At 40.9% G+C, this 24,357-nt stretch overlaps 1 protein-coding gene across 1 annotated transcript in view; it reads right to left on the bottom strand.

The window, feature by feature from the left end:
- Positions 1 to 24,357, bottom strand: part of SLC25A26 (solute carrier family 25 member 26) — an 80,973-nt gene that overhangs the window by 40,607 nt on the left and 16,009 nt on the right. The window contains 2 exon segments of the mRNA XM_079317457.1: positions 21,096 to 21,143; positions 22,334 to 22,438. Of these exon segments, the coding sequence (XP_079173583.1) occupies positions 21,096 to 21,143; positions 22,334 to 22,438 (153 nt within the window).

Here is a 24,357-nt window from a genome sequence, read left to right as displayed (position 1 = left end):
CCTCACAAAGTGCATTTCCCTTCTGGAACATGCAAATATTTGCCTGGATGCTACAGCCTTTGCTTTTTACTTAAGTCAGTTACATAAAGGTTGCAGGATTTACAGCAAATTTTGCCCCAGTTTTTGTGCTGTCATTTCTAACCTCCACACTGACCAGAGCTTCCAGCAGACCTACACTCACACAGCTCCTCTTTGCAAGCAAGTTTGGGGCTCCAAGATGATTGAGAAGAAACCAAGGCAGCCCAGCACAGCTTATATACACACTATGCACCAAATTCAGGGGGCTCTGCACTCACAGGGACTGAAGAGAGTGAAAAAAACTCCCAGAGAAAAACAGTTCTCCCAATAACACAAGTGGAGAAATGGAATTTAACAAACTCTAAAGGCTTTATCCACCTGTTTTACCTAAGCCTCATATTCTACACAACACCTAAAGTACAGCTGTCAGAGGAATTGCTCTGCTCCTGGCATTTCTTTTTCTCTTACAGCTGCACCTGCCTTTCACAGGAATTAGTCTGATAGAGAAAATAAGATCTGAAGGCCACAGAGCAAGGGCAGGTTCCCAGGCAGCCTGTCTAACCTGCACTAGCACCTCTCCTGATGGATGGGCTGCACACATGGTCAGCTCAGGTGCTGCTTTGTTGGATAGTTCCCCAGAGCAATTCAATTCATTACTTCTTCACCTCCTCATCATGAGCATAGGAACAGATTTTTCTTCTCCTGCTTGCAGAAAATTTTCAAGTACTTGTCTTTATTTATCATTTTATCTTCCTGTGTTTTTTCCATGGCTCTTGCCCCCCCTTTCCTGCACAAGGACATCAAAGACTGCCAAAGGCAATTCTCACTGTGCTTTTCATCAGCAAGCTTAAGTCAGGTTGTTAGAAAAAGCTGTTTAAGTCTAAACCAACATTAACCCTTCAAGTCTTGGAGCAAAAGAAAACATAGATTCAGAATAATCTGAGAGATTCTCTTGTCTGAAGGCAAATTTCCTCTGATCTCAGAGCAGTGGGATGTAAATCCCCCTTCAGTAAAGAGGGAACATCAGAGATGAACATGTCTGAGGTGGGAAAAGGGAACAGAAAAGCAGAGTTGGAAAATCTGAGAACTTATTTCACTCTAACAAAATAATGATGAGGGACACAAAGTCTTTTCAGAAGCATTTTGCAAAGCTGGGGATACGTGGCAAAGGGAGGATTGCTCTGGAGTCAGAAAAGACCACCTGTAGCCATGATGGATGCACAACAGTTGTAGCTCTCAAAAAGTGGAAGCACAAGCCCTTGACATAACTCTCAGCTAAACACAATCACAAAACTACTTGCTGCACTTTCTTTCTCTTTCTGAAAAAGCCAAAACCCCCAACAACCATCAACAACAGCAGCCAAGCAAAAAAGCCGAAAAACCAACAACATGACACAAACTTCCCAGAAAAACAATCAGATCCCAGTAAAGATCAAGCTGGAGATTATTGCTCCAAATCTGCCCTTAATTAAGCATAGTCTTCCAGCACTCAACAGTTATTACAAGGTTAGAGAGAAAATATCATCTAAAATATCATCTAACCCAAAGTAATTAACCAACTCTGACAACACTGTACTACAAACCCACTTCAGTTTTAACCCATGGTGTGTGCTGGAAACTTCCAGTCAAACATTCTGCATTTTCTCTTTGCCCACATAGGCGTGTTATTAAAACCACATGCGGGCACTGAATCATTTCATGGTTCGTTTAGAGACAAACACGCAGAAAATTGTGGGAAAAAGAACAGCCCTAAGAGTCTGTGCAAGCCTGTGGAGTCTGAGGCATGCTGTGGGGCAGGAGCCTCAGCTACAGGGCTTTGTTATTCTGGGGCTCAGAAGAGAGCAGGAGAGAAGTCCCCACACACTTACACTGAATTTCAGAGGAGATCATTAGCAGAGGCAGCCAGGGTGACAGCTTCACCACGTGTGTGCTCAACTGCTAGTCCACAACAAAAACCCTTAAGTGAGGCAGCAGGATGGTCTTTCATTTCTGAAACTGCTCTGGCAATGTGGAGAAATCCCCAACTGCATAGGAAGTTCACAGCATAACCTCAGGCAAAGCACTCAATCTCTCTGGATCTGACATCTGGGAAAAATGGTAGCCCTTCATCTTGTCCATTGGACTAGAAGGTCATCAGCTCAAAGATGACCTTTTGCTGAGAGGACAGTCAGTTAACAGTAAGGCTTTGCTTTTGATCAGGTTTCTGTGGATTATTCATATTACAGCAGTGGCTGAAGGACCCAAACAGAATGTGCCAGCTCAGATGTGCAATGAGAACACACATGAAGCCCACCTGAGAACACAACCCCCTTCTGTTCACAATTACTGCTGCATTCAGAAGCACAAATTCCCTGAAGGAAAAAAACCTTCTGGATAAGAATTTTCTTTAATAATACATCTTACCTGTGGATCTTATTCACCAGCAACACAGGGAACATTTATATTATGTCTGCAAATTCCCAGTTTGGTTTTGAACCCTAAAACAGCAAGTACGTGACCCAGGTTTCTTGTTGAGCCCTCTATCAGGATGGCAAAAGGTCAGATCCTGACACTGCAGCACAAACATCAGTAATAACTGCAAGATCTCAGCTTTCCTCTTAGAGGGGTGGATGTGCACACACACCAGAGATTTTCCATGGAACCCAAATGCTCCAGGATGAAATTAAACCATTAAATTATGACATCTTCCAGGAAGTCCTAGGGGAGACCTCACAAAGTCAACTCTGATCAAACAGCTCTTTACTAGAGAGCTTCACAAAGAGGTCATTTGTGAAGAAAGGAAGATGATAACTGATGAATCTAAAGCTCTGTAACCCTCCTGGCCAGCTTTGGGGTACACAGCTCTCCCAAGAGCCCTGCAGCTCTACAAAGACAGGAACAACACTCTAAAGCATGAATGAAACCTCAGCCCAGTGCTGCCACTCGAGTTCCCACCTTGCTCCTGTTGATGCAATGCTGTAAAACAGGATTTCTAGCTGGTATTAATGAGGCAGTAAAACATCCCCTTTCAGAAAAGAGCACTGTAATTTCACACAGCTGCACGTGTAAAACTCTATCTCGTTCTAAATAGCTGATTCCTGGAGAGGGAAAACAAAGAAAGCCCAGCCAGGTTCCTAGAGCTGGCACTACTGATGGATGGTTGGAACTTCTGATGGATGGTTGGAAAGGTGGAGAAGAGCAGGGAGGGAAGGTCACAAGATTAACAAGCAACATTGCAGTCATGTCAGTGCCATGGAAAAAGATGGCTTTAGTACCAAAAATCTAAAGCACAGACTAATTTTTTATTTTTTTTTTACTGATCTTTTGGGGTAATAGGAACCTTTATTTGCTGCTCTTTACAGGTCTAGGAATTCATTCCCACTGGCAAGGCCAGAGAGCTGCAGACATAAGACAGTCCTTTTCTCCTTGTGTTTCTGAACAGAAACAAAGCCTTTTCCATGAGGAAAATCCATATCTTTGAAGGAAGGAATTTTATAGTGCAATCAAAATATTCATCAAAGCTCTACTTGTAACAGCAGGAACTTTGCACATGGAAGCAGGTGGGGTGAATAAGAATTTATGGGATGTCTGTAGACATATTAAATATCTGAAGTTCTTCAAAGCACAGGTAACACTGAATGGAGTTTACAGACACAGTTGATTTAAAATATGCACAGTCTCAATCTATACTCATATTAAAACACAGTCAGAAGATACCATCTGCTCTTTATAGGCACTGGTAATCAAAGGTTTTCTGTTAGTCTGAGCATAGGCATTAAAGGATATATTGGGGTAAAGCTCTGGCTAAAAAGGAAGCAACGCTCAGTGTTACATTCTTTCATCCAAAAATACACCTGCATCCTTGATCAAAAAGTTTATTCCAGCTGTGGCATCTGGGCATTTGCACTACGTCCATATTCATGATACTTTAGTTTCTACAACCTGAAAAATACTTCAGGTCAATAGGATTTTCTAATGCTGCAATTTCTTTACTCTCAAAGTACTATTTAATTCTTTCTTTGCTAAGCAACAAACTCCTTTTATCTCCTGATTATTCTCATGGAAAAATACAAGAAGGAGAGAGACAAGGTACTAGTAACTTCCTGATAATTCAACATGCTGCATCAAGTAAAGAAACCAGGATATCTTCCATCTCCATGCCTGGGAGCAGCCTGACCCTGCAAACATCTCAGTCAAGCAGTTCACACTTAAGTTAACAGGAGCTTGGAGAGCAGAGCAGCTCTTGATACACAGAAATGCCAACAGCTCTGTTTCATTGTGGGTTTTTTCTCAATGTATTAAAACACTTCCAAACCTGCTTGTACAAAAATCATTTCCAACCCAGTGACATGGAATGTCAAGGTGTGATTGAACAGAAAAACTTTAGGGTCACAAAGCTATCCAGTTTTACTGTCTCTGATCCAAACTTTAGCCTGGGTATCCCTTTTCAAATAGAACTAAAACACATTGGGAGCTTTATGTTCTCTGAACTGTTATTAAGCTGCACTATAAATTTAATTACGGAAACACCTTTGACAGAATTAAATAGCAGTGCTTGCAGTCAGAAATAAGATCACCAGTGGTGGAAATGACATTGACAGATTTGCATAAACCCCCTCTGACTGTGCTAAAGCTTAAAAGCAGCAAAGTACCAGATATCTCTTAAAAATGATTTCTAATCCCATTCAAGTACCTGTCACCATTATCTGGTATGGACACAATTAATTGTAAATAAACAAACAATGTAAAAACTCCACCTTTGCAAGCACACAGCATTTGCAAGTCTGATTCTCACTGGGTAAAGGCAACAACCCAATGCACACACAACACCATGTAAAATTCTAATATCATGGTTTTAAACTCCTTGATCCTCTTTATAGGCTTTTTTTTTTTTTTTTTTTTTTTTTTTTTTTTTATTTCAGGCATTTCACTATAATAAACTATGGAATTCTGCTCATACAGACAAAATTCCATAACCAGATCTTCAATTAAAGTCTCATATTCAGCAGGAAAAGGAAAGTGGTGTCTCAGATGTGCATCATGGTTTGGTTACTCTCAGACTCCTGAAAGAACCTCAGCACTGATGAATTCTGAGGACATTTTGTACCAACAAGTATTCCTCATTTTTCACACCCTAGTGTTTCCAGGAGTGCCCTGAACTACACTTCAACTTGTTAATCTCCACAGGTATTTGGACTGCAGCCCATGTATTTTCAATGGATACTTGACACACAATAAATGGCAATATTTGGTTCATACAGTAAAACCCAGTGCCTTTGCCAACTAGTAATACTATTACATGGTCCTGATCCAAAACCTTGCTGGGTTTTGCTTTCCATCAGCTGCAACTACACAATGTCTGGATGGTAAACTTCTAGTTAATCACTTGGATAATAATACTTAAACAGTACTAAGGTTTTCATCTCTATCATATACTTATAATTTTGCTCTAAAAATTAATAATTTCACTGCTGTACCAGTAAGTAATGGAACATGAGCCATTCAGTGGGATATTTACTGACATCTTGTCTCTAACTGTATAGAGCTCCATTTTTAGAGTGCTTTGCTATTGAAGTGGTGCATGAATTCCCCTCTTTTTCCCTCCTCCTTAGCTTTTGAACTCATCATCTGATTTTAGACAAACAGGACAGCAATAACCACAGAACACCTAAAATTTCTGTGAACATCAAAGAAACATCTCAAACCCATCTGCAGGCAACTTGGTTGAGCCAAGAGACTCAATTTGGCAACCCCACTTTGCAGGAAAGGCTGCAGAAGGAGTCAGCAGCTGCTGGTGCTGCTGGCCAGGCACCCAAGGGGCTGGGAACCAGCACCTGGGGAAGTGCCCAGCACCTGGAACCATCTGCTGAACCAACAGCTCAGGGCTGGAGGAGAGAATTTGGGGCCACAAAAGCAGAGCCTGAGTCAGCACGACAGGGAAGCAGAGGTGCTGTGGGTGCAGATGCATGGGGAACTGTGGCTGGGCTGTTTGCAGAGCTACATCAGTGAAGGAAAGGGTCAACAGGATTTTGGATGGCTTTGGGAGCAGGGTGCTGGTCCTGCACTGCAGCAGGAGCAGAGGTGATGAGGTGGATGCACAGGGAGGCTGTGTGCAGGCAGCTAAACAAAATTCCAGAATTTCCTACGGAACACAGAATCATCCAAAACACAGCAGGGCTGAGGGGGAACCAGATGAGACAACAAAGAAAACAAAAAGCTGCCTCAGATCTGTGTAAATAAATGGTGAAGCTGCTTAAACCCCGAGGATTTCTGGTTTGTGGTGCTGGATTAAAGAGCAAAGCAAGAGCTGAAGAGATTCTGCCTGCATTCTGCTCTCAAAGGAGACATAATGCACAAAGGAAAGACTGGCAGCAGAAAGAAGCTGCAGTGTTTGGGGATCAGTGTACAGCTATTAAGGCTGAAGTGCTCTTTAGCAGGGTTCTCTAACACACAGCCTCTGTGGGGAAGCTCTGAGACCATTTACAGAGTGCTTTCCTGAGCTCAGGGCACCACTGAGTCTTTCTTGGCCACAAAATGTTATCTCTGGCTGTTGAGGATGTTCAGAGTCCTCAGTCCTCCCAAGGAGATGGGGAAATCTGTGAGGCCAAGAGGCCACGAGACATCTGAGGAACAGCTGCTGAGAACTTCAGAGGTTCCAGGGACCTTAAAGTTGATTAAAAATAGAAGTAATTTAATCAAGGTCACATTTCTCCTCAAAAAGAAGGAATTCTCTTTAAATACACAGTCTTTTGTTACAGTCAAAGTACTCCCTATGCTGGCAATTCACAGGCCTTTGGAAAATAAATACATGAAGTCATTCTAGGCCATATTCTTTCAAGATCATCACTTCCAAGGGGACTGAGAGGCCAAACATGAACCTCAGCAAGAAGTCCCATAGTCCAGTTCTGCCCCATAATCTGTGAAAGATCTTCCAGCTAGCTGCTTAGGACAAAGGTCCTGCTGGGTCCTTGACTGGCTTCTTCCTACCACTACTGCTCAGCTCTGCTCCCCTTCTAAATCCAAAATAGGGGGAAATGTAGAGAAAGGAAATGCTTTTGTTAGGAAAAGAGAGAAGAATAGCTCCCTTACACATCCAAGGTCCATTTCCAGCTCATACACTTGAGCTTTATTTGTTTCTGGAAGTTCTAAGCTCCTTCCTCACCATTGGTGGGAGCTCTGTGTGTCTGATGGGGTTTGGGAAAGCAAGAAGGTAAAATAAAATCACAGATGAGAGGACGCATTCTTTTCAGGTCACTTAGAAATGCACAAGATTCCTGTGGCCTGAATTAGTTAGTTCCTAAACAGCTGGGACTGTCAAGAAAACCATGCTTTTGCATTCCCTTCTTTATGCTCCCTTCTGCTGAAGTATATTAACAAAAGAGGTTAATTTGTCAAACCACTGATATTCATATGCTGAGCTGAGATTCATCACACTTGGTGGTCTGGAAATCTTTTATAGGACCTAACAGAACTAAACATGAGCTGGACAAAACAAGGAGAGGTACCTTGAGTCACCCTGAGCACAAATGGACAGATTGAATTTTCTAGCATTAGCCACAATAAATACATCCCAGGGCATGAGGGGTGACAGAACAGTGGAACAAGGAGGTATTCTTGGCTGATTTTGAAGGTTTTGTTCGTGCCCAATGGCTTAGGAAATTTGTTCATCCTTCCTTGAAGACCACAATTGTAATGCTGTACCACTGCTGGGGTGAGTCAGAGGTTAACTTAATGCCCAGATAAATCCCAACTGCACCATTTATGTGCACCTGACCTGTGGAGCTGAGCCACACATTGACTCAAATTTTAGAGCAAAATAAAGAACTAAAGATCTTTTGCATCTTGCCTTTCACTCCTCTCAATGAGGCACAGCCCAGTGGGAACTTGGGCAGAATTCTCACACTGCCTTCTTCAAACACCCTCCTAAAATTCTGAATCAAGCATCAACAGTCACAAAACAGGCTCTCAAAATACAGGAATGAAAACAAACACATCAGGGCTCTTTTGTTGGCTGGTGTTGGAAACTTCAGCACAGCATCCAGTTCATGCCTCAGACATTTTTTCCATGGTTGTTAGATGTATACACATTTCTGTTTTCTCAAAGCAGCTCCTACTTCACATATTCACATCAGTCTGAGAGATGTGGATCACAAAAGGTGAGAAGAAACAGTAACACCCAAATCTACCCAGAGAACATTTATCCAGCAGGCACATTCACATTGTCTCTCAACAGAGTGTATGACCTGTATCATAACATCAAGGAAGGGGATGCTTCAGTGACCTGCAGAGGCACTGTGAGCTTTTTTCTTCTTCCAGTCATTGACAGCTGAGGCCAGAAGTTCCTGACCTGCCACAGAAATTCCTGGGCTTAGTTTCTAATTGCATTCCTTCAGACACTACATGCTCTCAAAATAACAGTTAGTATCATTAAATATTCAGAATAAGCATCTCTCAACCATCTAAAACTCAAAATCGACAAATTAAACACACATCTAGACTTAGGAGTAAAGTGAAAAAAAAAATAAATAAGAGAACACTGGTGACAGAGCATCCAAAATGGAATTCCTACTCATTACCTTAGGATGGAGTGTAAGCACTCAGAAAATGTGCATATTTTTCAGAGCACTAAAAAGGCAAATACTCTGAAGAATATCACACTATAACTACATAACTCAGGGGGTTTTGGATTTGTACAGCTTTTATACCTGCCCTGATACAAAGTGAAAACCTCTTCCAAGCACGACAGGTGTGGTGTGGATGACACTGTGCCAAAGCTGCCAAGAATTTTCATGGTGAAAAATTCTTTCTGAAACATCTTTTCTGCCCACAGCTCTGCTAGATGCTCTTCTGGCTATTACTTCTGGACAATAAGCTGTGATTTTCAAAAGATATTGCAACAAAGGTAAGAGACCATCATGCAGCCATCCTGCAGAAACCTCTGCTGAGAGGGAAGTCAGCAGGGGAACAGTGATGGGAGCATGATTTGGCTCTCAGAGATTCAAAGTTTGCCTGTGTAAGATGATGTTTTGCAAGGCAGGATACAGAAATAAATAAGTGTGTTTTGGAGCAGAGCGTTGAAGGGAAAGAGAGATGGGGAATAACTAGGAAGGTTAATTTGTTTTCCCATATAATAAATATAAGCTGCCTCCCCCTCAAAATATCAATCATTAGTGTAAGGTGACTCTAAGCCAGCTGAATCCATTTAAAAGGGTTCATGTGGAAGTCTAGGATTTGTAGTACCTGTTTCTACAGTCATTTCTGCCAGGGGTGCTGGTAAGAACAGGGACTCACTGAAGGGAGGTTGAATTCTTGTAACATCTGCCAGCTGTGAGCCTGAAACACAGCAGGGCACCTTCCCTGAGGATTCCACAGCTGAGAGACAAGATACTGGACAGAACACAGAACCATCCCATCAGGCAAAATCTAACCTGCCTGCTTGGGTTTTGTCTCCTGCCACCCACAGAAATAAAAGCCCCACCTGTGAGATAACAAGGGATTATAACCAGAAAAGGGCAGGGGGGGCTTAGACAAGAAGCTTGCTTTTCAGCTAAATTCAGGCTTATAATTTTTGGGGTTGCATTGCATTTTTACTGAGTTGTATATTGAGGGTTGTAGAGAAGAACTTTTGACCTCAGTACACCCCAAACCCCACACCAATCTATTTGTATGGAGCTCAAGCAATTACAGAACTCTGGAGCAGAAAATCCCCATTCCACCCCTGAATGCTGAACTTTTCTAAGCCAAACACTGGGAGTCAAATTAGAGGAATGGAGTTCTTCAGCTGGAAAGCTGATGGTAAAACACTGAGAAGTCATAACTCAACACATTCCTTTGCTACCAAGAAATCACACAGCTCTTTTATAACCAGGTGAAAAGCCCAGGGTAGTGCAGTTACCCAAGCACTGAAAGGCAGTGACTCTTACTCAACTAGGGCAGCACCTGGGTGTATTTTTAAGGAGTAGCAAATAGACCCTGACTGATCTCCAGCTCCTCTGTCTGCTGGCTGGCACCAACAGCTGAAACCCCAAAAAGGTCAGATAGCAAAAACATTGGTCTGTACAAGATACAGCAGGGAAATGAGATTACCACATGGCATAGTGAAAATAAACCCTTGGTTCACCAGTTTTAGCTGAAAGAAGAGAGGAAGACAAGCATTGCCAACAGGCTGTGGAGGATCTGCACTGCAGGAAATGGTCACTTCTGCTTCACAAAGCATCTGTCAATGTAGTCTGGGGTGCACATCACACCAGAGAAGCCTTTGCTGCTTTTCTTTAAATATAAAGAATGAGAAGAGCTATCTTTGGTGGCTCTTTTGAGAAATCTTTTGAGATTTCTCTAGGAAATCTCAAAACATGAACAGTTTTATTAGTCTGTTCCAAAACTGTAACTAGAAGTCAGATCTACATGTAAAAGCAAAAGTCATGAATGCGTTTGATGTATTTTAAGTAAGACACTGAACCACAGTTGTTATTTACAGATCAAAGAAGCCCCAGCAGTGTCCTGAAACAATCTAAGTGAGAAATGCCAAAATCTGATTTCATCCATGTCCATGTGTTGCTTTGAACTCCTAATTCACAGAATTGGTCACTATATTGAACTAATTATCAAGCTCAACGCTTGCCAATTTTGACGGCTGTGCTCCCTGAGAAAAAAGTCAGGTTTGAAGGGAAGTGGAATGATATACTGGAAGATGTGCAGCCCTTATTGAAATCTGGGGAGGAAAAACAATCAGTGTACCAAAAACATCCCTTCTTGCCAAGGCCCAAACATAATTTATGTTTCTAATTAGTTACTGCCACACAGATTAGCAAAATAAATAGTTTGCATTAACCAATACATTAAAAAAAATATAAATAAAGTGGTTAATTCCTCCTCCCTCAAAGAAAAGTTTCTTGTATTGGTTAAGTGAAAAAATACGTACACTTCCAAAAAATCTAATGAAACCACATATTGTACGTGGAAGTAAAACAATAATTTCACAGCACAGCCTAATACATTTAAATGGAAATACCAGCAGCAGTGAAAAGAAACACTGATAAAGTATTTCTGCAGGCAGGAATATAGAAGCAAAGTCTGTTCAGATATCAGTAAAAACTTAAAAACTATTTTTTTGCCAATTACTTACTGTGGTTGGAAATGATCACAAACACTGGTTTGCCAAAGAAGTGATTTCAGGAATCACACAGCTTAGGCTATAATTAAAAAGCAATCTTTGGGAAATAGGTTATTACCAGTATTTAGTAGCTAATTTGTTCATTAATGCCTTAACAAAGCTCTCCTCTGATTGCAATGGAGGGGGAACAACTTCAAGAGGATTATTTGCTATTAAGACTTGTACTCAATTATTGAGAGTGCTGCTGTGCTGCAATTACAATGGCAGAGCAGTCATCAGGAAAGCTGGATGGATCCAGCCTGTGCTGCAGCCAGCAATTCCCACATGCAGGGGCTCTGAATTTTAAGGAAAACTTGCAGAACACCTTTGCAAATTTGAGTGCTTGGCAGTTAACAGAGAGGTGCAAGCTCAGTGTTCCTTAATACCAATACACATTTTATTTTATGGGGGATTTTCCCCCCATATTAATTGCATCTGTGAAGGAAAAGTTGCATAACTGCTGGAGTTTCTAGATAACATTTTCCACCAAGATAATGTGATTCTAACTTGGTTTTCCTTCTGACAATACTTCAGAAAGCATCTTCTGTCAAATTCTATGAATACTATATTATTTAAGTCACATTATGGGAGATAAACATAACAGTAATTTAGAAATATATGCCAAGTATTGACAGGTTATAATTGACTCAAAGCTGCCACCACTTGTCACTATCTCCTGTCCTGCTGATCAGGACAAGGAATCCAACACCTCACTAACCCCAGATTTAACAGATCTCTAGGTAATAGGACTAAGAAACCCAAACTGACCCACATTTATTAACTGTTTCCTGCCAATAATGCATCTTCAGCCTCTTATTACTGTATTTCAATAGCAAAGTTTTTCCTACAGCAAAATCAGGGAATACCTTTAACATAACTGAAGCTGAGACATACTTTCTATGTAAAGGTTGGTTTGGGGAGCTGCTGCCCAGCTGACACGGAATCTCAGGAAGCCTTCAGCTGCACAGCAAAGCAGAGAGGCCCATTAATCATATTTATCAAGATTGTCTACCCTGGCTTTCATGCAGTTAGGGGAAATGTGCTATTCTCCTTCAGCAACAAGGAGTGAGGCTAAAACAAACTGACCTAACTGCATGGGTCATTTCCAGAAATAGAAAGGATATCAGCAGCACAGCTGCACAGGCCAGGAGGCAAAATGCTGGGAAGGCTGGAGAAAAAGGCATAAGAAACATCCACCCAAAACTTTTAAAGTATGTAGCCAGGGGCAAAATTAATAATGGGCTAAATTTTGCTTTAATTGGCATTCAGTACATTAAAGTCAGCAAGACAAGATTCAGTTAAGTGCCTTATGGTCTTGTATTTCATGAGCCTCCTAAAATGTTTTATTGCACTTCAGGATTTCATATCAGCAAAAGCAAGAAGGGAGCAGATAACCTCCCACTGAGGTATGAGCATATTACTTATTCTGATACTCAAGCAACCTTCTTTATTTGCCCCTCTCTTTTACATTAAGAGACTGTGCAATGCCAAATGCAAACAGAATACAATGTGCTGGCTGTTCTCCCATGGGAAAGCAGGGGTTGTATCCTGGCTTGTGATTCTCTCTCTTTTTGAGGCTTTGCTGTCTGAAAGAGCACTGAGATGCCTCAGACTCCTCAGGACAGAAATCTACCCATGTCACAAATTGTGCATCACCAGCAGCCTTTAAATGGGAAAGATTCAAGCCTGGAGTAGCCACATCTGGCAGAGGGACCCCAGCATTGCAGAATCATGCCAAAACATTCAGGCCAAACTCTAGACCTGCTGGCTTTGAAAGCAAGAACACAATTTTCACATATTCAGCCAACATAAAAAGAAAATGTGCAGAGCTTATGCTTTATTGGCTTCCATAAAATTAACAGAAAAATAAAAGTGAGATAAGAGCCTGGTTTAATAGCACTATTTCCATCTGCAGTACACACACCAGGCCTGCTTTACCTAAGTTTCTATAAAAATTATGAAAAACATGTTGCCACCCTGCTCCACCCCCCACACACGTTTTCAATCACATAGTCACTAAGAAGTGACATGAAATATTAATTAAGGTGCACGACACACTATCTCAAAGATTCTAAGAAAAATACAACTAAATTCATAAACTGCTAAGCTAAAGAAATGCAGAATACTAACAGAAAGTGATGCTGAAGTGAAATTTGAAATAGATGATTATACAGCCCATGAAGTCTCAGCACAGATACTGCCAGGTGCTAGGATCAGACATTCTTCTTTCTCTTTTTCATGGCACATGGGCATTATTCCATGGGGCAAGAACACGTGGGGAATGCTACAGACCATATATAATATATTCATACCTAATTAAAGCTAAAAAATAGGAGCCCATAAAATCATTCCCAAGCTAAACCTCACTCCATTTCCTCACACAAGTCAGTCCCCAGAAATTCAGCAGGGCTAGTTCCCAGAGTCAAATGGACAGCATTTTGGATGCTGGGTATATTTTGCAGGTAGGTTTTGAGGCAGGGTGAAAGGGATGGGAATTGCTGAAAGCATCAGCCCCAGCATTTGAAAGCATCAGCTCCAGTTTGGAGTTTCACCCCAAATGTGCCCCTGCTGCCCAGGATTCACCCACTGCCCTTTGCCTGCCCAAAATGTCCCTGGAGTCAGCTGAGAAAGGCTCTTTCATTTATTCCATCCACTAAACCAGCCAATTCTGGCTGGTAAAATACCCTGAAGTGAGGCATGGCTTTCTGTTTTCTCTTTAAAGGGGCACTTCTCCAGCTCTCAAAGCACTGGGATCAATTCCTATTTTCTGCTAGATAATAAGCAGGTAGCCTTTCAAAATAACTGGACTATGATGTGTCTTAAGCCCTTGGAAGAGCTGCTCTTGTGGCACACTCTCACAAGTGCTTCTCTAGCCATTCTTCCAATCATTAGCATAATTGATAAATCACACAAGCTCTCTGCCATAGATCTGGTTCCTTTTTCACACCTTCACCATAATCTGTGGGCTACAGTTTCAATTCTTGACTTGCTGATTCTTTTAACTGTGCTCCTGTTTTTAGCAGGTACAGAGAAACCAGAAAATAGTAGCCTAAGTATGAAAAAACATTTAAGTGCTATTAATATTGACAGCAGCATGATCCTGCAAGTGGAAGTCTTTCACTGTAAAATCATATTTTGGTCTACTTCAGGCAAGAATTTCATCCTTGAAATATAGCCCTGTACTTTGAGGAAATTGCTAAATTGCTTGCTGTTCCAGACCAATCACACACATTTACAGGACTAGTTGCTTCAGAGAGTCCAAGACCCTTGACAAGAAGTTATTAACAGCAACACCATATTTTACACATAGAAGTATTCACATGTATATTTGTACATATTTTATCAACATATGCCATATACATATATATCTTTCTGGGTTTAGAGAATTACCCATTTCACACATACAGAAGTTGCTTCACCCACCAACAAAATGTGGCCTTCCCCAAAAACAGCCCAGCAACCTCCAGCCATCAGCAGGATTATTCTCCAGCTTAGCAAAACAGGAACTGAGACCTACAGAAAGTATTCAGACAAACAAAATGCAGTTGCCTATGTTGGAATGCAGCTGAGGAACTAAAACTAAAAGCCACCACTTAGGCAAAATTCAAATTATTGTGAAACATGCAGAAATCAAAGCAAACAGTGTAGCAAATAGAGTGCCTAGGTTAAAAACAAATCAACAAAAAAATCAACAAAAGAAACAAAAATATCACAGCACAAAGAAAACCAGAACTTTTTCTTCATAGTATTACTTTTTCCCAACAAGTTTGTGCCTACAGTGCTGCTACCCACCCACAAAACACATTCCTACACCATGAATGCTGCATTTGCAGAAACACTTTAGCAAGCTGCTTTGAGAATGTATGGAAATGGTATCTTTGTTGGAAGCCTGGAGCAGGACAAGCTTCCTGCAAGACTCTGCTTGCACCCACATTCAGCTGGAAAGAATCTGCATTATCAAATCACACACCATGCTTTGAGTGCACATGGCTTTCCAAGGGTTTTGCTGTTCAAAGACCCCAGCTGCAAGGCTGTGGCTTTCAAAATACAGAAATACTCTGCATATATGGGATTCTTTTCATCTGAATGCACCCACTGATGTCAGAGAGATGCAGTAAGTGTGTGCTGCATTGGTAAATCCATGGCACCAAGGATGGCTGGATTCTGCTGCTGGCCAGTCCATGTGGACACTGCACCTGGCCTGAGCAAGAGAGTGTTCAACCAGAACAGCTTGGTTCTAAACATGCCTGATCAAAAAACAGCCAAAAATCCCTCATTCCTTCCTCCCAAAGGAATTTGCTCAAGCATTCTGTCCACCATTCAGGCGTGTCACAAAAGCTATTTCCCACAGCTGGTAAATTAGGAAAACCAGGGATATTCTGCAGTCTGTAAAAGTCATTGACAACTGCTTTGTGAGATCTCCATTTTCATCTCCAAGTACTATTCCAGCATTCCAGGGAGAAGGCAATGAGTACAACCTCCAGCAGCAGAGTTACTCATTTTATCCATTTACTGGTGTTCAGGTCACAAGCCAGGGTGTGCCTGACACCCCATCCCAACTTGTCTCCTGCTCCCACCCCTCAAGAATTGCCTTTAACCCTGACAGCCCCTTCAGAATGAAAATCCCTTGGATATTTATACTTAGGATGATACAAGTGATACAAGAGCTGATACAACTCCAGTGCTGGGCTTTCCAAGACAAAGTGATGTTAGAGTGGGAAGCAGACATTTATTTTTCAACTTCCTCCCATTAATCCTGAAGTCACATAAGCTCTGCACAATTTTCCACAAAGCTCATTAATCCATTTTACAGCCCCCACACCTTTCATGGGACTGCTGATGCTCTATATGGAAATACCTAAGCCAGAGAAATGCTGGCTGCTCAGTAAAAATCAAAAAACATGGTTGCAGCTCCTGCCTGGCAAACTGCTGGTTAAACTGAACCTATCTAGAGTCACAAAATAACATGAAAGCCAGTCCAGTTTTCCAGAAGGTAACAAAAGACAGATACTGCACATATTTCACTAAGGAGGATGTTTATTTTTCCAAATATTGTATTAAGATAGTGTCCTGTTTGCCTATTTCTATCGACATCTGCTCTGTAATACACAGAGAATGACAAAAGATCAAAGTTTTAATTGTGCAAGTGAAAGAATGTATTAATAACATTCTTTCTGTCCTACAGCAACAGAGATAAACTTAAAAAAAAACCTCCCTAACAGCTCAGAGAACAGGATATTTATATAAAGATGTCCTAACAAAAGAAAAGCATGCAAAAGTACCTTAAATGGATAAACAAACTCCCTGTTTGCAGTGTGCCCTATGGAGCTCAGCCCCCAAAATCCTCTCCAACCCTCAGTCAACAGGGTCAGCATATCTCAGCTGGGTTTTATATCTTTATACAAACCCCCCTTCAGCATTCTTTCTCCAGCAACCCTTTAAAATTAGGAAAATGCAAGCAGGTGTGCCTTTAAAGCCCATTTTGCTGCTAGTTGCTTTAGTTTCCCTCTCCCAGCACTAAGTTGTTTAAGAGGGTTTTTTGTTGTGGGTTTGATTTTTTTTTTGTTTGGATTTTTTTTTTTGTTGTGTTTTTTTTGGTTGGTTGGTTGGTTTTTTTGGGGGGGTTATTTTGTTTTTGATTTTTCTTTACTTTTAGCTCCTTTGGACTGCCAAAAGTGACAACTCTGCTGTCTCACCTGTGGTACCCAAGTGGGGTCAGGTTTGTCAGGGGTTTCCTTCCAAACTCAGAGATCTGAGCTCTGAAACACCAACAAGGAAAGCCCCAGTGCCACCTCCACCTGAATGGAGAAAACACAAGCAGAGTTTGAATTGTCTCAGAAAAGTCCAAGGGGACAAGCTCAGCCAGGGCCACCTGCACAGCAAAGAGTGACATTTGAAAGTGACTCTCAGCTCTTCCCAAGACATCTGTGAGCTGCAGAGCCAGTCATTCTCCACCCCCTTTGTCTTTAAGAAAGTTTAATATTAATTTTGAATCTACTTCCAAGAAAGTTTAATATTAATTTAGCTCCTTTTGAATCTACTTCCAAGAAACTTTAATATTAATTTAGCTCCTTTTAAAATCTACTTCCAATCTACTCCTTTTGTAAATACTTCCATCTGCAGTATTTTTACAAGTGACAAACTGGATTAAAAGCACCCAGCACACCCACTCTGGACTCCCTGCTTTCTTCCAAAGCATGGTAATTCAGGAGAGAAGGGACACCAGATTTACTGGGAGGCTGCAACCTGCACTCAGACATGCCAGTGAAGTAATTCACTGTACTCAGGGAAACTGGGCAAAGCACTTCCCTTTCTTTTGTGCTGTCCCCTCATTTATAATAAAGTCCTCCCAGACATCTGCTGGAGTCCTGTAACACCAACGGAAATGGAAGAGCTCCAATGGGAACTCAGGGGTTTCTTTCTTTTTCCCATGAACTGAACATTATGGAATTCTAACAGATGTTCTACTTGGTCATAGTTAATAAAATGAATTATGCAGGAATTAAAAATCTGGCTCCATTTGCTTATATAAGATCTCAGCAGCAGAACTCCATCCCCATTTAGGAATTCTAAAGGATTTGCAGTGGATTTATAGTCTGCTCCTGCCTTATTATGAGATGGCTGGAAATTTTACCAGTTAACTTTTCTCTGTTGTGGAAAATGTGAATAAATTTACCTGTTCATTGACTGATCTTAGCAGCATGATCCAGTTTCCACAGTGGTGCACCCTGGTACACTACAGCCATAGGAAGGGGCAATTCTCACTTGGATCTGCTTTGGAAATGACATCATGGGAATTCCACATCATTTCACAGCCTCTGATTTCTGCCATTTATTCAAAGTCTCATTGAGCAACCTAATACCCACATCCCACTTTATGCTTTATGACAAAAGCCTTCCTCTTGGAGCACAGATGTCTCTTTCAAGCTTCTACTGCCAACAGAATGATGCACTGCACCTCACCTCCCTTTCCATTTTAGGATTAGTCCACTGTAACTACATCAAAGGAAGATGTAAAGACCAAAATGTAATGGAGATGTGAGAGAAGAGGCACCAAAAAGGTGAAAAGAGTCACAGCCAAAACTTTCAAGCCCAGAGGTTCACTCAAAGTTATTTCCAAAAGCATTATGTATTTAGCCATCTTCTTTCTCTTCTAATATCCATCTGCTCAGAAATCATTCTGAGGAGATAAAGGGGATAAGTCAGAGTGAGAATCAAAACTGAAGGATGAAACAACAACCTTGCACCAGCACAGCAGCTAAAGCCAATTACATGGAGCAGGGTAAGGCTGTCCTGAAGAAATCTGCTATGCTAGAGCAAGAAGATGAGGCTTCCACACCACACTCCATCTATAAACAGACTTATTTTCACTGAAATTCAATCAACTGGCAAGCAGATCTCTGTCCAGAAATCTGCTTGATATAATACACAAAATTTTATCCCAATGCAACAGCTAAAATTAACCTTCCTTAAACTCCAGCTCAAGAACTTTGCCAGCACAAGAGTATAATAATCTGAAAAACATCAATATTCCCAGCCTCTTCCATTTTTTTTAAATGAAAAATCATGTATTGAAGACCCTCTATCCAAAAATTCCCACTCCATTATAACTAAAAAAAGGGGCTTGTGTAGGTAGAGAACCAAAGCATGTAAGTATAAAAGTCAGCTGGAATTAAGTACCAGCTGATATATGCTATGTAGCCACCAGGATGTGTCTAATACTGAATTAATACAGATTTTTATCTGAAAATAAAGACCCTAAAGGAAGAAGTGTACACAAAGAAAAGGAAAAATACCAAGATTAAATGTCAGGCTTACAATAGCTCCAGCTGAAGGTGCAAAAAGCTGATACTCAAGTGGACATTGCTTTGCAAAATTTAGTGTCAGAAAAATGCATCAGTCTTAACAGTGTTAAATTCAAACATTTTTTTTTTCCTTTTTAAACATCACCTATGATTTGTTTTATTTTGAAGAGAAAGCACATTCCATTTAGTAATCATTTACTTCTCATTCTATAGGACAGGTTCTCCCAAAAAGCAATACTCCAGCTGAAATCAGTTCTGAAGGATCTTTTATGAATATACATAATGGAGAGGGCTCCCATTAAATTTCCAACAAAGTGTTGCCATTTTTGTAAACAAAGTTATCTCAGCAAGGTCACACACTGTGCCATGAATATGGTCTGCAAATTAATTACCACCCTGACATATGTCAAAACAAATTTTAAGGAGAATAGCACACAGTAGCAGCCATGTGCTTTATCTACCTGTTAGTATGCAAAATCTGTACTCAATGGGATCTAAATTTATTCATTTATTCAGAACCCCTCTGAGAAATCAAAATGATTCCTATTCATTCGCCTTTTTTGCCTGTCTGCAAATGAAATCTGAGTTTATAACACGTTTAGTGAGCCAGAAAATAAGTACAGGACAAAGCTATGGTGGGGGTTACATTTCAGAGAAGCAGGTGTCATCTTTGCACAAATAAGTCATTTTTTAAACACTCAAAACTGCTAAAATAAACTGCAGTGCATTAGCATTTGTCAGCACTTTAAGGAACACTAAGTTTGCTGGTTTTTATTTTAGGTAATACCCATCTTTATCCTGCACTTGTAACAAGAGCTTATGGCCAACATAACTGTCCTGAAAAGAGTTTCCAGCATGAAGAAAAGCTTTAAAAAGCAGAGCTATTGAATGAAGAAGAAAAAGCCTCTGCAACTGGCTTTATTATCAATGGCAACACAGACAACAGATCTGAGCCTGTGTTTAAACCAGAGGGAAGATCCAAACCCTCTTTATTCACTTGAGTCACTTAAGGAGAAGACAAACCCACATCAAAAATATCACATGGAGAGCCCTTCCTGGGCACAGGGCTGTGTCCAGACACATGCCAGGGAAGAATTCCTCCCTGGGAGTGCTGAGATCCTGGCACAGGGTGCCCAGAGAAGCTGCTCCATCCCTGCAGTGCCCAAGGCCAGGCTGGACAGGGCTTGGAGCAGCCTGGGACAGTGGAAGGTGGGGGTGGAACAAGATGGGTTGAATGTCCCTCCCAACCCAAACCTTTCTGTGATTTTATGTTTTCCCATGAACCAAGCCTGATCTCTCTATTTGAGGTACACATACATCATGCAACTCCTGTTTTGTCAAAAGGTGATCTGGGGTCTGATACTGAAACAATTTTAGACTGGGAGTCTATCAGTAGCTTTTTCTACTTATTTTATAATCTGCCCTCAGTTCACCCAGCATGTCAAGCACTTCCATGACACTAATCCTTGAATTCATAGTACATTTATGAAAAGATTTTAGTTTAGGAACTCTCTTCTTCTGAGTGGGCCAAAATATTTTTAGCTCTATTTTTTTTTTTTTCCTAACAGTGAAATACTTCTGATTTGGAGTTAAGTAATGCCATGTCAAATCTACAGACTGGGTAACTAAATGCATTTCTTTCACACATTAAAAAAAGAAAAAGAAAAAAAAAAGAGAGCACAATCCTCTCTATATACAGATGACAAATAATCCCTTGGCATCTGCTGACGAATATATTTAAAGAAAGACTAAATCTGTCTGTGCTAAACTTGGCCTGATGCCACCAGTTCACAATTGTTGGCATATATAGTTCACATGATGCAATCACAAGACTTGAGAAAGTTTCCAGTACTTTATGGTTTTCTCATATTAACATACACCTTTCCATCCTTTTTAGCAGCAACAGAACTGGGAGATAGGATGGCAAATGAATTTTTGCATGTACCAAAGTTTTCTTAGTGCTCATTATCAGTATTATATTTAAATTAAAGGCTGGTAACTTACCTGAAATTAAATATGCTGGGATTTAGAGCTTAAGGTTAGAGCAACTGATCTCAATTGTACTATTGTCTCCTTAGAAAACTAAGTGAGGGAAAGGAAACAATTAAAAAAAATGAAAGAGAAAAAGACAAGTATTTTACCTCTCTTAATACTGTGCTTTTATAACCTCGATAAAGTCCTTGAATACCCTGCAAAGCAACAAAAGAAAGCATCATCCAGGGGGAATGAGTTTGTCAAAAAACACAATTTATTGGTGATTACAAGGCAAGCATTACAGCCCTAAAGTGTCACACCTCAGCTTCAAATTGACTATATTGATTATAACACTGTGTACTGTATTCCATTACTTACAGTGCCAGAGGGTTTTATTTTCACCTCCTTAGCCTTGATTCAGGGCCTTTATCAAGACAAATGTTTTGTATTTTTAACCAGCTGAAAACACTCAAAACAATTAAAACTTTTTTTACAAGTGTATATAAAATTATGTTGTTTATTATTATAGGGCACTTAATTCAAGTGTTTGGCAAGGCTTATGGCTCTCTGGCCAGCTATATGGAAAGGGAAAAACATATGGTTTTGACAGAATCAGCTTCTAAAGCAGAATCAAGTCACAGAAAGAAGTTCTAGTGACCCTCTTGTGCAGGGTTATCACAATAGTTTTCATTTGAAAGCAAATAAAAATCAAGTGGATCATTTAAAGGTCATATTTATGTCTTTCTTTCCCTGGGTTTTACACTCAGAAAGTGTGTTAAAATATTGTTCCCCACACTGTTTTTAGGAGCAGCTTTCTCTTATGGAACACAGCTTGAAAATCCCCCCTTGTGAAGCTCTGCTAAAACAGACATGAACAGGTTTTCACAGGAGGGAACAATATAACTCCTGAAAAGAAGACAAAGGCCCTTATTTTTCAAAAGTAACCAGTATTGGATGAACACTCATTTCCAGAGCCCCTCTGAAATGGTGCCTTTTGGGCATCCCCTCCAAATCCTGCTTCAAAATTCATTCAGCAAACTACACACAGACACTCAATGTCCTGCTGCCCCAGACAGGGACTGTTTGCATAAATACAAGCAGAGCTTTGGAATCTGGCAGCTAAATCCCTTTATTTCTTTTCCTCTCATCTTTAAATGTAGGTATCCCATATAAAAAGAGGAGCAAAAAAAGGAGTTGCTTGGAGCATGCATGTAAATGCATGCCCAGGGGGAGGTGGGGGTTTGATTTCCTCAATCATAACATGCCAATCACTTTAAAGAACAGAAAAATAGATGGAAAAGTGCGGGGAAAGCACAACTGGAATACAGTTGTAGGGATGCTTCTGGACATGTAAGGCACTGAGTGGGAAGGATAAAAACTTTTAGAAATTTTGCTCTGAGCTCACCTCATGGTACAGGGTTTGGGAGAGAATCTGGAGGGTGCTGGAGGAAGGAGAAACCTGAGCCCTTTGCTTGACAACCTCAGAGGGGACCCGGATGAGACAGGCAACCTGCAAAAGAACCACAGCTCAGGCAGACACTGCTGGCTTCCTCTTCATACAGCAAAAACTTCTCCCAGGGGCACAAACCTGACAAATGAGATCAGGTTTGGAATTGTGGGACTTACAAGCTGTTCATGAGCAGCTTATGTATTTGTTCTGAGTGCCATGTATTTTCTGATCACAACATTATAGTAACAGGAGAATGGAAGCAACCTTGGAATTTTTAACCTCAAAAACAGAAGTAGATTTGAGTGAAGAAAATCACTGATAAAACCAAAATTTCAATCCATCCTGTCTTTTGGCAGTCACAGGAATTTCAACCCCACTTTCATAGATTTAAAGTGGAGATTCACAACTGTAAAACCAAGAAACTTCTTTCTTTGGCAATTCCTTTGTGCCCTCTAGTGACCAACAGTGGGAGCCATTCTGGTCAGCTTTAGACACAACACATTGCAAGGTTTACCTTAAAATACACACCACACTTCATTCAAGGTAAAGCACTGGATTGATTCTTTCCTGCAGAATGAATTCACTAGACTCTGCAGTGGATGTAAAAATGTGGCTGCTGCCACAAAGCTCCTGCTTTGCTGAAAAAGCCAGGCTTAGATTTTAAATATTCACTGCCACTTTGGCTTCAGGGAGGGTTTAAGATTGTGTGCACATCATTTCATAGAATGAGGATCCTGAAGTGTGGGAGTTACAAGCCTCTCACGTCTCTACAAAATGCCTATTTATCAGCACTTAAATTTTAAAGTAGAGTTTATCTTCAGTTGCCTCCAGGGATACTTCAAGCAGTGATGGGACTGAAGGCAAAGCACTGCAGACCCCACAGGCCTTTGCCAGATTTTTAGCTTGCCTTGAGACCATCCTGTGCTGGGCTCAGGAGCACAATGTAGTCCCTAGACATAAAGGTGATCACAGAGTGCAGAGCAGCTCAGGTGAAAGCTGTCCATCTGAAGTGGCAAACCAAGCAGCTAAATGAGAAATCCATGTGTGCCAAAGAAAGTACAGGAATTCACAGACACAGTAACTTGAGTGGTCATTTGTGGGTAACACAGTACAAGGCTTAAGTTCCATTTTCACAAAGACACCAAGAAAAAAAACCTGTTATCCTGTTAAAGTTTGCTGGACAACAATATCCAAAAGTCATTACAAACAGATCTAACTCCATGTGCTCTTCAATTCTCAGGGTCAAAAATAACAAGTGCCCCCAATCTGTCAAGAAAATAAGACCTGTCAAGTTTTTTTTGATAGTTCAGCATAAATATTTATAGAACTTCATGCTTCATAACACTCCATGTCCTTATATTAGCTTTTTATTCCTTAAAAATATGGAGGCAGGAGGAAAGCTTTAAAAAGGCTGGGATGAAAACAATCCAGTCAATCAAGACCAGACAAAGAGCTCAGCGTGGCTTCCTGACATCTGGGGTGCTGCAGTTTTGGCAGGAGAAGGGTGGCTACAAAGTAATGTCTCCATTTCCCCTGGACTACTTGGGGTGCATTTCATTTCAAATTAACTTTGATGTTTCTTCCATTTGAATTTGCGCTTACAAGGGAGTCTGTGGCTGCACAAGAACAAAAACAGTGATTACACTGTGCTGCTCTGAAAGGAAATAAAGGCTCCTGTCACCCAGGCAGTGCTGTCAGATTGGCTCCATGTGGCATTCAAAAAGCCACGAGCTGCAGCTGCTAACATCAGACTGCCGGGTGACATTTCCACTGTGCACCTGAATTTACAGAGTGCCACCTTGTTTGTTCCTGCACAGGCACCTTCCCATCAACAGCAGCCCCAGCAGCCTTTTGATGTGCAGAACAGGTCTCCAAAGGGAAGTATGCAAGATTAAGTTCATATTTAAAAAGTGACAGCCTGGATGGGTGGGTGCAGAAGAATCTCAGCTCTGATCCCAATCACTGCAGCTTCTTCCAGG

The sequence above is a fragment of the Erithacus rubecula genome (assembly GCF_903797595.1).
Source record: "Erithacus rubecula genome assembly, chromosome: 13".
NCBI classification, from domain to species: Eukaryota; Metazoa; Chordata; class Aves; order Passeriformes; family Muscicapidae; genus Erithacus; species Erithacus rubecula.
The sequence above is the reverse complement of the archived record's forward strand: the minus strand, read 5'-3'. Positions and strand labels throughout refer to the sequence as shown.